Raw genomic sequence first — 22,672 nt, forward strand, 5'->3', positions numbered from 1 at the left:
CGTACCTTATCTCATATTACAAATTTGTTGATGGAGAAAACAGATTTTTTTTCCCATTTTCTAGTGTATTGCAGTTTTTTCTTCCGCTACGTTAAATTTGCTGCTACTAGACCTCACAATAAGTCAATCCAATCCAAACCCAGAAAAAGCGGGTTACGCAGTTATATATGGACTTCAGATTTCTTGTCCACGCCTATCCACAATACACCATCCCCGTGAATTGAGAACATCTCCCCCTACATACTATACTGAGGATGAGATATTCTATATGTGTGGCTGCGATAAATGTGGGCAAGAAATCCGACTGTCTAGTGGCATGACTAGACGCTACTTAAAAAGAATTTGAGTTGCATCAGGTTGAGTTATGGACTCATGGATCAGGTCACGACTAGATCACTTCCTTTTCGAGACCAACATTTTCAAGCCGGTGTTCATTCAGGCTATTGAACTATTTGAACCGAATGATCAAGGCTATGTTTGGTTATGTTGGCATTGTTTTTTTAGAAAAATGCTGTCAGGTTTTGGTGCTTGAGCCATTGCCGAAACTTCAAATTCTGATGTTCCCCAACATTTCATCATTTCTTGAAATGAAAAGCTTATGTGGTTCTGACATGGGTCTTAGATGGAAGCATAAAAAGTGTTCCAGTGTGTTAGATTATGAATGCACGATTTATCTTATGTGTCTGTTTGGCATCGTTGTCGTTGTTCTAGAAAATAGTGCCATATCAGCACCATACTAGATAAAACAGTGCTCTAGGAAATAGGTGTTTGTTTAGACCATTTTTTCATAAAAAACGGTGTTCTAAGCCACACTTTGAAAATCGGGAAGGCATGACTTGGAGCAACACCGAATTTGACATTTCCTAGAGTTACAGCTCATTGCTGCCAATATGGACGTGAGGTGGCAGTGATGTGGCACTGGATAATGGGTACCGGTGCTGAAAATGTTTCTTGGAGCATTGGTACCAAACAGAAAACGTTGATGTTACTCTAGGAAATGTCCTACTTGGCAGCAACGTTTCTAAACAAAAAAAAGGCACCATTTTCTAAGAAAACAGTACTTCCAACCCACACATCAGCACCATTGCTGCATCTGTAGCATCGATGCCAAACACATACTATTCTACTAACACCCCACCAAACAACTAAAAATGAAAAAAAAAAAACAAACATTTATTGTGCTTAGGTGGCAAATGCCTTTTATAGGGTGTTACTATAAACACCCTAACAAATAGTCAAAACCAATAAACGGTTAAGTGGAGTTTTTCAGATAAAGTATTTTTTTGAAAAACGATTATCCATAAATATCAATAAAACCAAACACATAATAAATCCATATTTTTGGTAAAAAGCATCGACTTTGGTTAAAGACCAACTGAACCGGGGGTTGAACCATTGATACGTCTGACCATGGGTCGACTCTCGCCTAAATATTTAGGGTTAGGGTAAAGTCTTTGCGATCCAACCCGAAACTTGACTCGACATGAAATGAACCGAGTTATCTTGTCCTGACGCAAGCCCCGGACCGACCCGATTGCCCGATCCAGCTGCTATTGAGCTTTGAGCGCGCACTTTTGTTGCGTGCGTCACGGAAAGACTGAATGAAGAATTGAACAATTGCAATTGCAAGGGAAGGTTGAATTAAGGAAGAAAAATCAAAGGAGAACTCTCTGGTCTCTCTCTCTGGTATTTGAATGCAATTTTCGTTTTTCTTTCTAAATTCGTTCGCATAAAATCCCGAGAGACCCATTTGACTCCGAGGGTACACCAATTGCAGTTTTATTATGTTTTCCATGGGAAAAATGTGTTTCGAATCAGTTTGGCCTTAAAGCTGCGGTGGAGATAGCTTTTCTTTCTTTAATTCCTCTCCTACCAATTGGTTTTCATGGATTCTTCTTCTCGGTATGGAGCTCAATCGTTCGGACGAACGGAGATTAACTGGGACAAGTACTTATTTTCTTTCGACTTGAGCTCCATGTTCTTTTTTATTCAATTTGATTTCTTTTCTTTAATTTATTTTTCTGAACTTGCCTTTTTCCTCATGCTATTTTTTACATCTCATAAACATTTGTTGCCTCAGACAGAAATTATTTGAAGTTGTTTGCAATGATTAGCTAAACATTTAATATCTCGTAAATTGTTGTTATCATGGATTTGCATCTTTATGAAAGAGAAGTTGTTCGCTCAAATAAATGTTACCTGTAAGGGCTTGTCTTCTTTTCCTATGCTTTACCCATTTCCTCAAGGGGACAAAAATAACATTATATAGTTTATAGATCTGTTGGGTATATATTTAACTTGGTGGATCCTTTTTCTTTGTACTGGAAATGTGTTGTACTGGCAGAGGTAGATAGGGAGGCAACTGGGTAGTCATGTCTGGTCTTGGATCTCCCTTTTCATGGTTGTTGGACGAGAATATTTCTCAACAGGAATTCAACTCCTTATATTGATGTATTTATTTTTATTTATTTCTTAAGTAAGTTTTGGTTTATCCAGGTTGAAAGAGCTGTTCAATAATATCATAAGGACAAAGAAGTATTAGAGAAATGGAGAAAAGCAATAAGGTCTAGTTGAGCAACTTATCATGGATCAGGGTAACAGGATACAGTCTGCAGAAAACTGCAATAATATCATAATATCAAAATGGTCCTTATATTTTTGGAACCCTAATATTATATACCTATAGAAAAGTTCTAGAATGTTGTCTTTGCTTAATGTTTTATAGGAAAAATGGCATTAATTGTGTACTTTAGCTGTCCATTTGTGTCAAATATGGTAGTAAAAAAGGGGTAAAATTTTATGTCCAAGTGTCATTGAAGAATCTGTGGAATGTCTTGTTACACTAGGATACTCTGGACAAGTTTCTTCTTCAAAATAAGGAAAAAAATACATCAATAAAACTGTCACTTATAGAGCATGGAGATTGATCCCATCCTTCATAGCCATTTTAAACCTCACATTCTTTGGCTGTTCTTCTGCACCCTAGGGCCTGTTCTTTTTTTGGATTTTGAGAGGGGGGAAAGTTGGTCAATGGGATTTTGGTTCCCATTGACCAAGATACCCATGTTCTTTTTTCATATTTATGTGAAGTCTAGGAAAATTTATTTTCCCTGGGTATCACTTACCTGATACCCATTTCCTAGGTGGGTAAATAACTTTCCCACCCGGGGGGAAAGTTGCCAACACTTGGATGGGACAAAATTGCCCATTTTGATAATGGTTTTTTATGACTAAGACGATCATTTTCTTATTTTCATGGGAAATAAAAAGAACATGGATAAATACACTTACCTGGGTAAGTATTTCCCAGGAAACACTTACCCAGGTAAGTGCATTTACCCGAGTAAGTAACTTCCTGAAAAGCGAACGAGGCCTTAGTGTTTCCATCTGCTTCAGAGTTTAGTGTAGTCGGAGTTGTTAGTCTAATAGGTTAAACCCTGTTGACCTGATATTGTCAGAAAAATAAATGTATAGTTTTTTTGGGTTTTGTTTTTGTTCCTCTTCTTCATGGTTGTATTAATATTTAACTGGATGTTTGCATGTAACAGCTACAGTATGCTTCTCTCAAACGTTGAACTATTTAATATTCTTATTCTGCTTATTTACTGCACAAATATCGTGCAATGTTATATTTGATTAAGGACATGTATGGATAAGCAAATAATAATCAAATAGGAGAAAACAAAATTAGCGTGTATCCCCTTCCCCCTTCCCTTCCTGAAAGTTGGTTCCAGCTCGGGCCTTGGGGTGCAAGTCAGGGTTGCCCGAATTGAAGAACTTCAACTATATCAAGCTCAGGTTAGAGTTCCATCCCCATTTAAAATTTAATGAATTCTCAACTCAAACCGACCAGGTTTCACCCCTAGTAGTAACAATTGGGTTTATATTGGAGCATGGTACAAATTATAAAGTTCAACTGGATCAACAGTATGACTGATGCTTTGGCAAGAGGAGTAACCAGTAATCAGTTGTATTGGGGGAGTTTCCTAAGCAAAAAATGTTGAAATCAGATGGGAGGTTGGCAGGGGCTAGCCCAAAAACAAAGGTGCAACTAAACTCTAGTCAATTTCATGGGTAATCAGAATATAATCAACTAAACCCTAGCCAATTTCATTGGTAACTCAAATTGAAAAAACCAACTATGCTATATGGTAAATTAAATGGGTATCTTGTAGATCTATAAACATGTGTTTGCAAGCATTTAGTTGTGTGTGCATAAATCTGGGGCTTTCTAAATAGCATTGTCTTCCAATTTTGATTTTAACTAGTTATGATGGAATCACTTGTTGATGAGCACATGTAAAAGATCTCATCAAGTTGCAAACAGCTGTTTATCCTTACCATTCTGAATAATGGAAAGTTATTATAACCTAACTCTTATTTATTTTATAAATTTATAACCTAACTTTTGTTCTCATGTCTTTCACCCAATCCTGCAGGCTTGATAAAACTAAGTTTTATGTCGTAGGAGCTGGCCTCTTTACTGGAGTTACTGTAGCATTGTACCCAGTTTCTGTTGTAAAGACAAGAATGCAGGTTGCTTCGAAAGATACTATTGAGAAAAGTGCATATTCCATTGTCAAAGGCATATTGAGAGCAGATGGAATTCCTGGCTTGTATAGAGGGTTTGGCACAGTCATAACTGGTGCAATTCCTGCAAGGATCATTTTCCTTACTGCTTTGGAGACCACAAAGATTGCATCTTTCAATATTGTTGAACCGTTTAAGCTCTCTGAACCAACACAGGCAGCCATAGCAAATGGAGTTGCCGGGATGACGGCATCACTTTTTTCACAGGCAGTTTTTGTTCCAATTGATGTGGTATGAGTCTTGCTTTCTTCTATGAATATTTTCATCCCCATTCACATTGTACTATCCTGTCTATATCAACCTTGAGGTTGAGGAATTAGCTCCATCCAGGCTAATAAGAGACAAAACCATCCCAAGCCTGGAGTGCAATTTTTGTGCCTTTACCCTTTTCAGGTTATTTATTCTATGTAATTCCAAATTTTGGTGTATGAGAAAACTTGAAAATCATTTAATTTTATTTGTTTAGGGTTTCTGGATTAATCTTTGGATGCTTATTTCTATCAAAATGTATCCTCTTAGGTCAGCCAAAAGTTGATGGTGCAAGGATACTCAGGCTATGCCAGATATAATGGGGGCCTAGATGTTGCTCGGAAGATTCTGAAGGCTGATGGTATTCGTGGGTTATACAGAGGATTTGGCCTATCAGTTATGACCTATTCTCCATCTAGTGCTGTATGGTGGGCAAGTTATGGTTCAAGCCAACGATTCATATGGAGGTGATAGATACTAACTTATCTTCTATAAATGCCAAATATGTTCAGAAAGACCTTGCATTTTCTATGATAGCAGGGTTTTATTTATTTAGTGTATCTACTTATCATCTATTTTTGACATTGCTTATGGGTTGCCTATTAAATAGAGGACTGCTAGTGGGACATCTTTTATTGCATACCAGTGCATCATACACCATATATCTGGAAAGTTGTCAGTATATCAGATTAGGGATCTATGGAACTTGCACAATGTATAGATATGTATGATGTACTTGTATCCATCATACACCATATATCTGGAAAGTTGTCAGTATATCAGATTAGGGATCTATGGAACTTGAACAATGTATGAGATATGTATGATGTACTTGTATCCATCACCCAAAAAATGGGAACTATTAGCATTCCCCTTTTGATATTATGGAGATTCTACTTATTACGAGCATCTAATTTAGATGGGTGGTTTATTCTTGAAGGCAGAAAGTTATTCTATATTAGAAGTTCAACTTGGTTTTAAGAGGGTTTATTTTGTGTATGTATGAAAGATGGGGGCAAAACCATTCCAGGTACATCATACAAGGCTAGGAGCTCATTTAGCACACAGGTAGACCTGTTCTCCATCCATGCATAAGGCTTCAATAACTTCAATGGAGACATGTTCATGGTTTAAAAATTTTAACAGTAACATTTCAATTTAAAGCTGAAACAGGAAGGGGAGGGGGAATGGTTAAGATCAGGAAAGATGTTTGGCGTCTTTCTCTCATTGGTGTTCTTTTAAAGTTGGCAATGGTGATAAGATCTGTTTCTGGAAAGATGTTTGGTGTGAACCCTCACCCTTGGCTTCTGTCTTCCCACACATTTTTTCAGCTGGCTGATGACAAAGATGTTACAGTTCGGAGCTGTTATGAGATTTTGGGAGGTCAGGTAGTTTGGAGTCCAAGCCTCAGAAGGAAATTCAGGAATGTCAGGTAGTTTGAACTCACTGTTTCAGGAATGTCCAGGACTGGGAGTTTGACAGAAGATGGTGGCATTGACATAGTGATGGGATCTTCACATAATCTTTCTCACTAGTCACTTCTTACTTTGGCTCATCAAGTTCCTGAAGCACCTTGGAAGTGGATTTGGGAGGCGGGTGTCCCATCCAAGGTGTGTTTTTTTGCTCGGACTGCTATTTTGAATAAATTACAAACCATTGACAATTTGATGGTAAGAGGATGCTGATAAAAAAATGATGGTAAGAGGATTGCCCTTGGTTAATTTTTGTTGCTGATGCGAGGCTGGGTGGGAGTCAGTCAACCATCACTCCACTACCCCTTTTTCTCTTGCTGTGTGGTCCTATTTTCTGCAGATTTTTAGTAAGGCTTGGGCCATTCCCAATAATATTCAAACCTTGTTTCCGCTTGGCCGGAAATTGGTTTTAGGAGTTGAAGGGTACTCTGGTCCCCCTTAGCCATCTTCTGGATATTGTGGGGGAGAGGAACAATCAGATTTTCAGGGGGAATGCTTACAGGTGGAAGCAGTGATGAGCAAATCAAAAAGGATTTTGTTCAAGTGGTTGTCCATTAAGAAGGAATTCCAAGGCCTCTCTTATTCTCATTGATTTCGATTAGAAAAGAACAGTGAAGGAGAAGAGAAGAAGAGAGAAGAGAAGATTGGAGTCAAAAGAAAATCTGGACTGGCGGTGCCAGACCTTCTATTTATATGTTACGGCGACCATACAATAACAAAGAAAGATGAAAAGACAAAAGTGGCCTTGTGACACAACCAAGATTACATCACTCCCCCTCAAGTTGGGGCATAGATATCAATCATCCCCAACTTGTTACAAAGATTATAGTGCCACGAGGAGTTTAATCCTTTGGTAAGGATGTCTGCAAGTTGTTCCTCAGAGTTGATGTAGGGAGTGCAAACTTCTCCTTTTTCCAACTTTTCCATGATGAAGTATTTGTCAACCTCTATGTGTTTAGTTCTATCATGGAGAACAAAATTGGCTGCAATCAACATTGTAGCTTTGTTGTCACAATAGAGTGACATAGGATCACTGAGAGGAAAGCCCAATTCACCTAAGAGATTCTTTATTCATAGTAGTTCTACCACACCATGAGATATGGCCTTGTATTCAGCTTTTACACTAGATCCGGCCACCACACATTGTTTCTTACTCCTCCAAATAACAAGATTTCCCCCAACAAAGGCATAATATTCACTAGTGGATTTTTTGTTATCCACAGAACCAGCCCAATGTGCATTAGTGTAAACCTCAACTCTCATATGCCCATGTTTTTCAAATAAGAGCCATGTCCCAGGGAATTTCTTTAGGTATCTAAGAACTCTGTTTACTGCCTCTAAGTGTGTGGCCTTGGGAGCATGCATAAACTAGCTAAGGACTCCCACTGCATGTGCAATGTCAGGTCTTGTCATAGATAGATAGAGAAGTCTTCCCACCAATCTTTGATACTGCTTTGTGTCTGCCATGGGCTCATCATTGCAGTCCCCAAGCCTGTGGTTTACATCTATAGGAGTGTTAGCAGGTTTTGCTCTAAGCTTCCCCGTATCTTTCAAGAGATCCATGATATATTTCCTCTGGGAGATGAAGATACCCTGATTAGAATGGGCAACTTCAATTCAGAAATAACGTAAAAGCCCCAAATCCTTCACTTCAAACTGAGTGGCTAAGAATCTCTTCAATCTCTGTATCTTTGAGTCCCAATCACCGATGATAATAATATCATCGACATAAACAATCAAGGCTGTCATTCTTCCTTGTTCTCTCTTCACAAAGAGTGTGTGATCAAACTGACATTGCTTAAATCCCATATGTTGGATTGCCTTGTGGAACCTACTGAACTAGGCCCTTGGAGATTGTTTTAAGCTATATAGAGATTTCTTCAATCTGCAAACTCTCTGCTCATCTCCCTTGGTACCAAAACCTAGAGGTTGGGTCATGTACACTTCTTCTAAGTCACCATTCAGGAAGGCGTTTTTAATGTCTAGTTGATGAAGCTCCCGATCTAGATTTGCTGCTAAAGAGAGAAGTTCCTGAATAAAAATAATTTTTGCTATAGGGGCAAAGGTTTCCACATAATCAACTCCATACACCTGTGAAAAACCTTTTGCAACTACCCGAGCCTTGAACCTCTCCACTATGCCATCTGCCTTATGTTTTACAGAGAATACCCATTTGCACCCCACATGTTCCTTTCCCTCAGGAAGATCTACCAATTCCCACGTGCCATTTTTGTGAAGGGCATTGATCTCCTCCTTCATTGCATCTGTCCACTCAGGAACAAGTAAAAATTCTACAACACTCTTAGGAAGGGGAACACTGTTAATAGTAGAGAGGAAAGCACGGAAAGTGGGTGAAACATTTTCATAGGACAAGGAAAAGTCTTGGCCCTTTACTCAGGCTCAATTGGGGTGGGAGATTCATTAAGGCCAGAAGTAATGGATTTGCTTCAAGGTTTGAAACTAACGAAACAATGGGGAATGCAACAATTAGAAGTGGAAGGAGACTCCAAGCTTGTAATAGGGTGGATGCAAGTCGGAAACCTGGGAGTGTGGTCTCTTAGACAACCTCTAAGAGAGATTATTAGCTTAGCAAGGGAGATTCAGTGACTTAAAAGGCACACCTCAGGCGCGCCTAAGCGCTCAGGTGAGGCGTATTTTATGGTAGGCGCTGCGCCCAGGTCCTAGGCGTAGCCCATTCAAAAGGCACACGCCTGATGCGCCTTACGCCTTAGCCCAAGCATTCTTCTTTTGAAAATTTGCCGCTTTTTCACTTTTTTTGAGTCTGGCCGCTTTCGCTCGATCACCGAAGCTACAAGAACCCCCTATTTGGTAATGTTGTCCATTCATTCATCTTACTAACATATCTTCTTAAAAGCAATTTAAAATATAAAATTATTATTTTTTGTGTGAAATCTAAGAATTTAAGACCCTAACATGGACTTGTTTGGGGTTGCCTCGAGGGGCGTGGCACAAAGGCAACTTGTAGAATTAGGAATGTAATATATCACATTAGCTACTTGATGCAATTGAGAAAAAAAAAGAGATTGTGGGTTTTATATGCTTGAAAATGTTTTATATGTTTGATTTCATTTTTAAATTCTCATTTGAATATGCTTTACATATTATATTTATGTATTTTAATTTTAGATAATAGGTTTTTTGAAACATTTATTTTAAAACTTAAGTTAATATTTTTATTAATATTATGTTTTATAATTTTTTATTTTTTTTTTAAATTGTGCGCCTTGCCTCAAAAAGGTGCTCGCCTTGCGCCTTGTGCCTTTTTTGCGCCTTGCGCTTTTAAAACATTGGGGAGATTGGGGTGCATTTTAAATGGGTAAGAAGGTCAGCAAATGGAATGGCTGACACTTTAGCTAAGCAAGGAGTTACTAGGGAGGCTTTGTTTTGGGCCTGCTTGTAAGTTTTTGTTTTTTCTTTTCCATCCATTTGTGGGTGGTAAGCTTGTAATCTTTTCAATTCTCTAATGAAAGTTACCATTTCCTATAAAAAAAATAAATAAAATATAATAAAAATCTCATAGGATAAGGAATGAGCCATTGGGTGGTGTGTGGTGCATGATCCGACACCCTTCCTCTTAGCAATAGGAAGATCCAGATCACAATTGGAAGTGTCAATATCAATGGGTTCAGGAATATCAACTGAATAATAGTACCTGAATGTGGTGATGAATTCAATCCTTGAGAATCCGATGGCATAGGTTGCACAACCTTATGATTCTCTGTGTCTATTGAACTTTGTTGACCCTGGCCTTGGCTTTTGTACCGTTGTCTACGAAAGACCTGAAATGGAGGAGGGTCAGGAGAAGGCAACAAAACCTGTTTTTGTTTCTCCTCACTTGAACTCTCCCCCTAAGGAGAAGCAGAAAAGAAAGTAACATCTTCAAAGGAGACATCCATGGATACAAAGTACTTTTTGGAAATGGGGTCAAAGCAACGATAACCCTTTTAGGAGAGAGGGTAGCCAAGGAAAACATAATGGCTTTGGGGTCCAGCTCACCATGCGTAGGAGACAAATCATGGACAAAACACTTGCACCCAAAGACACGCATAGGGATAGGAAACAATGGGGCCGTGGGGAAGATGAGCTGATGAGGGGACATGTACTCCAAAAGACAAGATGGCATCCGGTTGATAACATAAGCCATAGTCATAACAACATCCACCCATAAACTTTTGGGAACATTCATGTGTATCAGGAACCCTTGAGCAACCTCTAGAAGATGAAGATTTTTTTTCTCTGCAACCTTATTCTGTTGAGGGGTTCTAGCACAAGAGCTACAATGAAGAGAGCCACAAGTTTCAAAAAATTCTGTGAGGGCACCATGAAAATACTCTTTGGCATTGTTTGATTGGAAAATTTGAATCCCCGTCTGAAATTGTGTGTATACCATAAGTTGAAAAGCTTTCACAAGTTTAGGGACTTCTTCTCAAGAGTGCATAGGGTAAACCCATGTATATCGAGAGAAGTCATCAATGAAAGATATGAAATATTTGTAGCCATTCTCTGTTGGAATATTTACAGGTCCCCAAACATTGGAATACACAATGGAAAAAGGAACTTTTGATCTTTCATTGTGTAAAGGAAATGAAGTTCTACAACGCTTGCTTAGCTAACACACTTGACACTGAAAATCATTTACTGACACTAACTTAAACAATTTTGCAAACAAGTGCTTCCAAGACTCAAACATATGACCCAAACAATTGTGCCATAAAGTAACCCAACTCTTATTTGACTAACTCAGACTCTGAGGCTGCAAGACTAACTTTATTCTCCAGCACATAGAGACCATTTACCATGTTCCCTTTACCAATCGTCCTCCTGGAGGCCAAGTCCTGAAAGACACAAGATTGAGGAAAAAGGTTACTGAGCAATTGTGTAATGCTGGTAATAGGTAACAAATTAATAGGCAGCTTTGGAACATGTAAAAAAATTGACAGAGGTGAGCCAAATGGCAAAGATATAGATCCTCGACTAGCAATGGAGGAGAAGGATTCATCAGCTAACTTCACTTTATCTCTGCTAGAAAGAAGGGTGTATCATTGAAAAAATGTTGACTTACCAGTCATGTGATTGGAAGCACTAAAATCAATAATCCATGGAGATTAAGAGGTATCAGTAGACACATGGAATACATAAGCTAAGTTACTTGAGGAGGAAGCAAAAGAGGTTGAAGGAGTGGGTCTAGAATCTGCTTGCGTGAGAGCCTTACCATATTGCTCCAAATGGTCACGGAAGGCATTGCTAATATTTTCCTTGAGATCAAAACTAGGGGGGAAATCCTGGGAGTTCACAATAGTACATCCACTCTGTGGCTCATGAGAGGCCAAGTTAGCCGAGGTGAACTTCTGATTTGGTTTCTTGTTTGTTCTTGTGCTGATTTCTTACTTAGGTCTTCTGCCCACTTCGGCTTTCCATGCAATTCCCAACATGTCTCTCGTGTGTGTCAGGATTTTTGACAATGAGTGCACCACAGTTTATCTTTATCATCAACCCTTTTCTGACCATCTCCCTTTCTTGCTGAATTGGTATTACCTCTTATGGGTAAAGCAATGGCCTCCCCCTCAGGGGGATTCATGGCAGATTTTCTACTCTCTTCAGATTAAACCAGTGCATACACCTCTTAGATAGTCGGAAGATCCTTGTTGCCCAAAATCTAAACCTGAGTGGGTTCATACATGGGATTAAGCCCCAACAAAAAAGTAAACACATGCTGCTCTGAAACTAACTATTTGTAAGCTTTGGCATCTTCTCACTCTCCCAATAAATGTTTTGATAGTAATTTGACTCTTTCTAGATAGATGTGAGGGAAGAATAGTAGGTGGATAAGCTTCTTTCCGCTTGTTTACATGTTGCAGACTCGGCTTGCAATTGATAGATTCTAGCATAGTGCCTCTGCTCGGAGTAAGTTGACTTTGCTTGTTCCCATATTTCATTGGCTGTCTCAGCCCACATAAAATTCTTCTTAACCGATGGTAGCATAGTAGTAAAAAGCCATGACATAATCATGCAGTTCTCTTGGTCCCACTTATCATATTCAGCAGTACCAGCCCTAGACTCCTTCACTTTTCCATTGATATACCCTGCCTTACCTTGGGCTGTGATGTACAGTCACATCTCCTTAGACCATGTCAAATAATTTCTGCCATCTAAGGGAGTAATGGTTGTTGGGAAACTCAGAGAGTAATGACTACTGTTCATTCCTCCTTGATTGAAAGAGGTTCTAGAAGTTGCAGAGTCCTCACTCCTCAGAGGCCATAACAGAGGCTGCTATCAGAAGCCTGTAAACACAGTAACACAGTGCCTGTAAGGTTTAAAAAAACTGTAAACACAGTAACACAGTGCCTGCTGTCACAGGTTCACAGGTAAAGTCTAACTGACCTCACAAGGGCTAGGTTAAGCCACATATAACATATACAGCACCTGCTGTCACAGATTCACAGGTCTAACCAACCTCACAAAGGCTAGTTTAAGCCACACATAACATCTACAGCTCTTCTGTTGTACCTTTCCATCTAAACCAGGTCACACATGACCTACATAGGTTCTTCAGCCACACAGATTTGGATCACCGACCCACAGGAAGCAACTCAACAGGCCTACACCATTCGGCTAAGGCAGATTTTAGTATGCTATTGGTAACAGTACCAAGAACCAATAATAAGAACGTTTCAGTCTATGTTTCTGATCAGTTCGACTGACTTCTGGAAATTACAGTCCAGAGAAGAAGAAAAACAACCACCGACCTCTAAGAAGACCTCAGTCAATCATCTGGTGTTCTCTGAAAGTGTTATTTCCAAGTTTCTGTTTAAAGATAATGGAACAGGGTCAACCGAACAGTTCTCAGGGCAAGGTCAAACTTGTCTTCCTCATTCACAGTCCAGATATGTGATTGGAATAGCTTCAATCAGACAAGAATACTTTTACAGAGCACTGTCCCACTCTAATACCATGATTTCAATCAGAAAAAAACAGTGAAGGAAGGAGAAGAGGAAGGGAGAAGAGAAGATTGGAGTCCGAGGAAAATCTGGGCTGGCGGCGCCAGTCCTTCTATTTATACGTTAAGGCGACCATACAATAATAAAGAAAGATGAAAAGACAAAAGTGCCCTTGCGGTACATAACCAAGATTACACCACTCATATTTGCGACCACTGGAGGCAAATAGTTGGGCTCCCTCCTTTTTGAGAGCTTCTTGTATATGATCTGAAAAGCTCATACTGATCATCTTTTCATCATATAACACATACTGCTCAGTCCCCTATTATCTTAAGGGGATTCTTTTGTGTCTATCAGAGTTCTTCCCTTTATCAATACAATTACATCTTTTACCTTTCAAAAAAATAAAAGAAAAAACTTAGGGAGGTTAGAAGTGTCAGGTCCCTCATGAAATGTTTTATTTAGTGAGTACCATTTCTTGTATGGGCAGTTTAGGAATCAGGATTATAAGTGTCAGGTCCATCATATTTGCCCCTTTATAACGTGGTTGGTTCTCATGTTTAAGTGTTAGGATAATGTAGTTTTCAATATAGTCTTTTATTACAAAATTTGTGTTTGGTTCTCATTAATATGTCATATTGCCATCTTAAGAGCATTCACCCTTATTCTTTTGGGCAGACTCCTAGGTTATGGTAATGAACAGAAGGAATCCATCCCTAGCCAGTGGTCAATTGTTTGTGTTCAGGCTACTGGAGGGATTGTAGCAGGTGCTATGGCCTCCTGCATCACTACCCCTTTGGACACCATAAAGACCCGGTTACAGGTATGCCCAGACTTTTTCTTTTCTTAGTGTTGCAATTGCTATTAGTTAGTCTGTCAAGATGAACTCTACCATTATAAACCCTTAATTTATACTAATATCTTGAACCCTTCATTTGGCATTGGCTTGTTTATTAAGCTGAATGTCAAAAAACCAGATCAGATATGAAAATACGTTGGATACATGTAGCACAAAAAATGCTATTTATCTAGATTACAAGTTTCAAAATGATAAATGATATAGAATATGTACAGGAGAATGGATGAAGGAAAAGGAGGAAAGAAAATAAAGAAAGAAAAGAGAGAGGAGAAGAAGAGAGAAGAGGAAACATTCATGAGAGGAGGATTTGGGCCAAAAAAAGATTAGGGGATATTCCCCTTTTCATTTATATTTATACTAGAGTGCATAAATTACATTTAGACCCCTTAATACAAGAAACATATAAAAGGACAATAATACCCTAAACCAAATAGACTACTCACATAACACTCCTCCTCAAGCTAGGCATAGCTATCATACATGCCAAGCTTGACAAGATTTTCTTCTAGCTTGGATTTGGTTAGACCCTTAGTCAAATAGTCTGCAAACTAATTACATGATTTTGCAAAAGGTAAGCATATCTGATGACTGATGTAGGGCCTGCTCAGTTCTAGTCCTTAGAGAATGTTGAATGGTCTTCTTGGATCAGAATTTTATAGTTGTTGATGGCTATAATGGCTTCTTGAAGGAATTAAGAGAGAAATAGGGAGAGAAAGAAGAGAGGAAACACCTAGAATCACTCACAGGGTGCCTAGAATCACTCTAGGGTATGGGAATCACTCACCATAGCTAGCATAAGCTAAAGAAAACTCAGGGTGCGTTTGGTTTGTGGACAGGACCGGAATTGGAATCACCTATTCCTGGCACCTGTTTGGTTCAGTCAAGAATCGGAATCGAATCCGATTGTTACTGTTTGGTTCAACTAGAAGCTTGAATCGGAATCAGCAAAAAATTCCAATTATGCCCTTGTTAAAAACACCTCAAAAACAGCCACTCGTATATTTTCAACATATGCATGCATTGGCAACCAGCTAACAAGTGCATATATGGAGAAAATATGAAAAAAATGAAAAGAAAAACACATAAACAAACAAAAATCACAAAAAAAAACCATTCTCCACCATAAAAAAATGAAAAGAAAAATACATAAACAAAAAAAAATCTCTGCAACTCTATGATAAACACCCCCAAGAACTGATCCATCTTGAATCCATGCACTGTTATCTTCTATATCAACGTCAACAGATCGAAAATTTAGCAGGTCAACAATGACGAATGGAACATCAGATACATATGAAAGTCCCTTGTAGTCATGGCCACCACTTCGGACTCTAAGTTGCTGGCCTACTTTTCTAGAACAAATAACTGTTGCTTGGATATGAGGAACATCAGGCCTGTAATGGTAAATGCACTTACATTCTGATGAATAAAAAGGAGGCTAGGTTTCAGTTGGCAAAGAAGGTACAAGTTCTTACCTGTGAATACAAGGAAATGTGAAACTTTTTGGCTTCCTCTAGCTGCAACATCTGATCTTTAATTGCAGTAACATTTTTTATTAATTCAGTTGCACCAACAATATGAAGAAACCTGATAAGAAATATGACACAAACATTTATACAGAAATTGAATCAAAATTGAAGTATGTTTCGATTGACACCTGTCAATTTGTGAGGTTCTATCAATTAGAGGACCCATTGGTGGAAAGTAAAACCATACAGGTGGAAGTGGAGAAAATGTAAAAGACTGGAATTTGAACCAAGCACAGAGGAGCCTCTCAAGAGAGGAAGAGCCTAGCTTGGTTTTCTATTAGAAATGCTATATTCTGAAAACTACAGACACTCATTTTGATCTAACGTTTCTTGAGTGTCTCTTATATCAACTATGTTGATTTACTGATAAAAAAATCTCAAACAATGTTGATTTATTGTCTTTAGACATGTGCATATATGGGAATTTTGGTAGAGGGAAGGAAGGAATCTAGATAATCCCTGCTAAGCCAAGTAAACTCAAGTTTCAGGTAAAATCACTATAACCACTACAAGCTGATTAGATTTGGTTTTGTTTTAGGTTGAAGCCTTGGAACCGGAGTTGATTAGTTAGGCTTGGGTTGGTTTAGAGGATTGGTCAGAAAAGGCCAAGGCTCAAGAGCAATTGATCCAAAAATTTGTGGTTCGTGCTGCCTAATCATGATTGTCATGACAACTTTAAAATTTGCATCCCTTCCTACCTGATACAAAATTTGAATTTCTACCTCTTGTCCTGCCCCTCTATTTTTGCCTTAAGTTGAGAGAACTCCCAATGCCAAGAAAGCAATATAAGCCTTGGCAGAAATGTCTGAAAACATGGAAACACTTTCATCCAAGTAATCAACCCACCACACTGTAGTGGGTTGAAAGCACAGGCCCTCAAATGAAAATTTACAGCAAATAAGGTGATCCATCGCATCAAAGCACCACAATAATTGGAAATCATGGGGATGTCTAGATCTTTGATGGCACAAATGCTCTTCGCATGTTCAACATTCAACATCTTGAATCTATAAACACTAGTTCTAAGGAACCTACCATCCTCAAAATACTGGAGAGGCACAAAAGAAACTGATCACCTTTGTTGGTTGAAGGCTCAATTAACTTCTGTGATCTGAACTGAGCTGATTTGGGCTTTAATGCATGCAAAGAAACATTATCACTCAGATACTCACTATCTGTAATTTGACCCAACTCCCAAGCTGCTGGTTTGTGGTAAGAATCAACTATTCATCTATTGGTTGTATCAATTTCAACCTTGTTGATTGATGTAATAACTACTAACAAATTTTGAAAGAATGTTATAATGCTGGGATTTGGAGTGGAGTTTGGGTTTTGCTTTCAAATGGTTCATATAATTGGTTGTTGGTGTGTGCTGAGATAAAGCGTGGAGGTGCAAGTGGGTGATAATGTTTTTTTTTTTTTTTTTCTTTTCTTTTTTCTTATTCTCATTTTATATTTCTCTCAGATGACTGCTGGTCATCTTTCTTGTCATTCTCACTAGTACCTTCCAACAACTGTTTAGGATTGGCAACATAAGACTACTGACTTTGCTTGGATTTCAAACTCCAAATCAGCACATATGAAGGGATTTGGCAGAAGTTTTTCAACCAACACCCAATTTGACATGATCCCCTCCGATCTGTGCTTGCTTGCCATTGGCAATGCACAGCATGAGCATAGTCTAAAAGGTTCTAATTTCTTTTTCTTTTTTTTTTTTTCCCTTTGATTTTTTCTCTGAAGAAAGCTCATTACTGGACTCTAGTACATGAGATTTGGTTTATAAAACTCTTGCTATTGTTTTTGATTTGTTGATTTCAAACTCTTGCTTTCTATTGTCACTATTCATGTTTAATCAGACTTCTATCTAATTTGAAATTATATTAGAATGTTATTGTATTCTGATCAACTTGATAGAGATCTTTCAGACTTATTAGCTACAAACACCATAAGGATGCATTCCAAACTGAACTAACAACCAAATAACTCTACTCACATAAGGATGCATTCCAAACTGAAATTGGGAAAAAAATAAAAACACATCTAAATATTTGAAAGAAGAGATGCTAAATTTAACATGCATTTCGAGGTCAAGTAGAAACAACCAAATTTAACATGCATTTCAGACAGGAAAATTGAGGAAAGCATACCTTGTTGTGGTTTGGTCTGGTCTAGTCTGCAGCGGAAAAACTAGAGAGGAATGAAAAAAATAAAGTGAGAGAGAGGAGAGGAGGAAGAAGATGAAGAATAGGAAAGAGGAGAGAAAAAGAATGACGGTGATTTACCTTGTCGTCACCGTTGCCGGAGTTTCGGTTCAGATCAGTACTTCAAACTTCTGCTGGTGGAGGGAGTGACGAGAGAGAAGGGGGAGTGAGGGTTAGAAAGTTGGATTCAAGTAGAGAGAGATTTGAGGGTTTTTATTTTGTCATTTTGGTTTTTTCTTATATTAAATAGCGGGAATGGATTCTGGTTCTGGGTTGGGAATGGTCATTCCCTCAAATGGGGGATTCCCTTTCTGCCCAGAATGGGAATCGGATTCCGATTCTGCCCAACCAAACACCTGGAATCGGAATGGACCATTCTGATTCCAGACCCCTATTCCTGCAAACCAAACATACCCTCAATATAATTCATTGCCTTTGTGTAAAACGTTCGTACATATTTATAGACTCTAAACTCATAATAACCCTAGGAGTCAAACTGTTAGACTCATAATAGTCTTAGGAGTGGAACTGTTATACTCGTTAGACTCAATAATCCCAGTAGGACTCAAACTAAGTTGTCATCATATTTCAATTCAAAGAAGACTGAATAACTCTAATCCTACTTATGCAATGACTCTGAAATTTTAAACATAAACAAACTATAACTAGACAAATTAAACCCTACCATTGGAGCCCACAGAAAATTGCAAAATGACAAAAATACCCCTATTGTCCAAAAAATACAGAAATACATAAAATTTCATAAAATTCCAATTTTGCCTCCTCAGCTCCTGCATCACCCTATTTATTAGTTCATAGGGTATGCTTATTATTGTTTTTTGAGTGCAAGGTAAAGTAATTCATTAAGATCAAAAGCCAAATTACAAAGAAGTCTCTGTACAATGAGAAGCTGTACAGCAGGAAAACAGTTATCCACATATTTCCAACCCTCCAAAAGACCAAAAAAATACTATAGATTCCTTACAAATAGGAAGTCTGAATAAAAAAAAGGAAGACATATGCCTATTTTTGAATAGCTGATTAGCTGCCAACCAAGAGTGTATCATCCCCAAAATTCTGATAAAAACTTCTTCTTTTGGAGTTTGTCTTCCTTCAAATAACCTGTTATTTCTTTCAACCCATACTGCCCAAAAAACTGCTGCAGGAAGGATATTCCATGCGCTACCTTTCCAGCCCTGGATAAACCTCCAAGTGTCCAAGCTGCTATCAATCCTTTCACATCAGCCGAGAAGCACATCTTAACCCCAAATAGATTCAGCACTCTCATCCAATCCAATGGGTAAAGTTACAGTGAACCGGCAAATGATTAGAGGATTCCACAATTCCACTACATAAGATGTAGCCCAAGTCCTCCACCTCTAAACCTCTTCTAACTAAATTATCTTTTGTTAAAATCTTATCCAGCACTCCTGACCAAACAAAGAAAGCCAGCTTAGAGGGAACAGATCTGATCCAGACTTGGGAAGTCAGAAGGCTCCTCCCTAGACAAGCTATGGGAGAAGGATTTCACAGAGAAGGTGCCTGATTTCTCGAAGAGCCATTTCCTCTTGTCCTCTCCTACTCCCACCATCTTTGCTTCATCCAATACTTGAAATAGTCAGAAGGCTCATAGGGTATGCTTATTATGACAAAAGGAAATAGAATATCTTCTAAGATCTTCTAAACCCTTAAAATATTTTCCTAAGATCTAATACTCCTAACTAAACTCAAGATAGGAAATAACCTATAAGACAACTTAATAACAGACTTGGCAACTAAGATTATTACCAATTCATAGCTAAAGGCCGATTTTATTTTCATTTAAGTTTCCAAAAGAAAAGAAAAGACTTGCAAATCTTGACAGCAAAAGGGGCTAGCTGGATTTAATACGGCTGCATCCACCAGAAACTTCATACATGACACATACAGTTCTTACATTAGGGCTCTTGACTGACATGGAGCTGACAGTAGGATCCTATTTTTTGCAACAGACTTTGATCCTCCATCAAATATGATGTTTATGAAACATGCTTAAGGTTTATTGAGTATGAAGCTTTGGATTATCCCTTCAACTTGTTTTATTAGATCCATTAATAGAACTACTTGTTTTATTTGAATACAGGTCACCAAATAGGTTTAGTAGGTTTTCTAGACTTTGCTACAAATAGTTGATTTCACATTGTTAATTTTCTGGCAGAGTGAAGTGTATGGTGTAAGTACAATACAGGAAACTTCTTTTGTAGCTCAGTTTCAACAATTAAATATATTATTAGGGCTTTGGTAAACAAGTGGTGCATTTAAAAGGTTGGCAAAAAATGAATACACCTTTGAAGCTTTTCTTAAAGATACAGAATGAAAATTTGGCATGTTTTACATATAAATGTATGTGTAATCCATTAGATGCGTGTATATTTATAAATATAACTTAAGTTTGTATCTTATTAAATGTATATTAGAAAATCAGCTAACCCATATTTTTGACCCTGTACTTTTTGATTACCTGTTTTATTTGCATACTGTATGTTCTCTATGATAACTTCACATATTGTTCCTTATTTTTGGAAAGTATGCCTTTCAATATGTTTTTGGTAAAAAATAAAAAAGGATGTGTGTTATTGTCTCTTTTCCTTCATTATGCTATGAGCAGAAGTTGTTCCTTTCATGATGTATTGTTTCTTCATTACAGGTTATGGGACATGAAAGGAGGGAAACTGCAACAAAAGTTGTCAAAAGATTGATTGCAGATGATGGATGGAAAGGTTTATACAGGGGGCTGGGTCCAAGGTTTTTCAGTATGTCAGCATGGGGGACCTCAATGATATTAGCATATGAATATCTAAGTAGGGGACTATTCCTTTTCTTCACCATTTCCACTCATCATATCATTGTTATTGTTATTGTTCTTTTATTATATCATCGTTGTGCCCATAGGCTGATGCCTTCAGTGGCATATCCAGGATTTGATGAGGGAGGACCATGTCCTATCATTCCTTAAATATAAAAGGATTTATCAGAACTGTGAGGCCATGATCCCCCCCTTCCCCCCCAAGGCTCCACCCGTCTCCCTTGTCTAGTTGTTTGTGATCAAATACTTGCTAGATCCAGGACATTGATTTAAATTCAATAGGGTCTTTATTGGCAGTGTTTGATTTGAAAGAAAAAGTAGGAAAACCTATACAGGGTTTGTTAAGGATTCCCTGCCTTTCCCTTCCTTTCCCTACATTTTCTTTCAAACCAAACACAGCCTTAAGGATGATGTTAGCAGAATTCGAATTTCTTCTCTGGATTATTTTCCAATGTATTCTTCTAGCCATCGAGTAATGCTAGTTCTTAGATGGTCAGAAAGCTGTCGGGCTACTTTTGATATTGGGAACCATCTAATAGCTCTGGTGATATTGCTTGTGGTCCAAAGTGCTCAACTGGTATTTGTAAGAATCCGGATTTCATCCTCACAAAATTGGTCCTCACACCTACCTTACAACACTTCAACCGTGCATGGGGAATATCTTCCATGAAAACATACGAGTAGGGAGATGTTCCCAATGCACGGCTGCAAGTGTTGTGAGGACCAATTTTGTGAGCACCTGATCTCTATTTGTAACTGAATATTGGGTATCCTAGATTATTATGATTCCATTATAGTAAATCGTCAAGCTTGGTCTAAACCATGTGTTGCTAACCTTTGCTGTTTCCAGAGCGCTTGTGTGCAAAAGAAGAGTAGTTCTCATGCTACGGGTGGCAGCAGGACCATTGATTATTCCTGCATTAACTGCGAAGATTCAGGTCATTTGTTATTGGTTTGAAGTTTCATCATCACATTATTTGAGATAGAGCCTATGGGTTACACAAGATGCCTGTTGGGTTATTCTAGACCCAGCCAAGGTGGCACTGCACACTGCTTGCGTAGTCCTTGTTGATATTTCAAATGCAGAATCAGCATGGCCAATGGTAGTTAAGTTGGACGTGTTAGACCCACCCATATTTTTTTAGTTAAATTCCTATTATTTCCATGCAATTTGGATAAAATGGTTCTAATTTGAGGCTGTAATAGTGTATCCGCAGGCAAGGGATTTTGATTCATCTAATAATGTTTGCTTTCATTGTATCTTCTACATTTAAAAAAAAAAATCTTGCTTTTTTATTTTTCTAGTTGTCGTTACAACGAGCCAGAACATGATTATGAAAGCGTTTCCATACGTATATGTAATAAGTTCGAAAAGCAGTATTGGTTATTCCCTGCGAGATATTTTTTAAAGCTTAGAAGTTCGAACTATATCTCAGAAGAGATTTAACTGCGAGGAATGCAGTTGTACCAGTAATGCTTTTTCTAATTGTAACTTTATACAAAGGCCTAAAGGGTGTGAAGAATTCGACAGCAAGGCTGGCTTTGCATTGGAACTAAACATGCAGGCAAAATGGCTTTCATTGAGTTTAATTCAGAGCTTACCCACCCCTCAGCCGGAATAATAATCTAATGATGCTCATCTTGTAATCAGAGGATGTTTGGGGCTTTGAGCTCAAACATGCTATTACAACGGAGAAATGCTCTTTGAAAATCTTTTTGGAGGGTTTATGGAGAAGCATTTAACTTTTAACTAATGGCAGCACAAATAACCCCTTAACCAGCGTTAGATGTAGGGGAGATTTGCTCGAGATTAAAGGACTTTTAAAGTTAGAAAAGTACAAACTTTAGCTTTCTTAACCAATTAAGGTTCATGATTCAAGCGTTTGCGTTTACTCTCAGTAAGAAAAGGAATTCAGATTTGCTCCTCACTGAGGGTGTCTCACACCAACCTCACATGACATCGCAGCT

The 22,672-nt window shown here is 38.2% G+C and overlaps 1 protein-coding gene across 2 annotated transcripts; it reads left to right on the top strand.

Moving 5' to 3' along the window:
• Window positions 1-1,581: 1,581 nt before the first annotated feature.
• Window positions 1,582-21,998, top strand: LOC148863350 (Mitochondrial substrate carrier family protein). Of its 2 annotated transcripts, XM_088975354.1 has the most exons (7): window positions 1,582-1,686; window positions 1,778-1,947; window positions 4,440-4,821; window positions 5,110-5,306; window positions 13,949-14,093; window positions 20,546-20,699; window positions 21,555-21,998. In XM_088975354.1, the coding sequence occupies exons 2-7, from the start codon at window positions 1,886-1,888 to the stop codon at window positions 21,578-21,580; spliced, it is 966 nt and encodes a 321-aa protein (XP_088831480.1). In that variant the 5' UTR covers window positions 1,582-1,686; window positions 1,778-1,885; the 3' UTR covers window positions 21,581-21,998. The 2 variants fall into 2 exon arrangements, with proteins under 2 accessions (XP_088831480.1, XP_088831479.1); XM_088975353.1 differs by having other exon boundaries at window positions 1,582-1,947.
• Window positions 21,999-22,672: the final 674 nt, after the last annotated feature.

This window comes from Nelumbo lutea, chromosome 3, assembly GCF_056320005.1.
Source record: "Nelumbo lutea isolate HS-2025 chromosome 3, American lotus-T2T, whole genome shotgun sequence".
Taxonomy (NCBI): Eukaryota; Viridiplantae; Streptophyta; class Magnoliopsida; order Proteales; family Nelumbonaceae; genus Nelumbo; species Nelumbo lutea.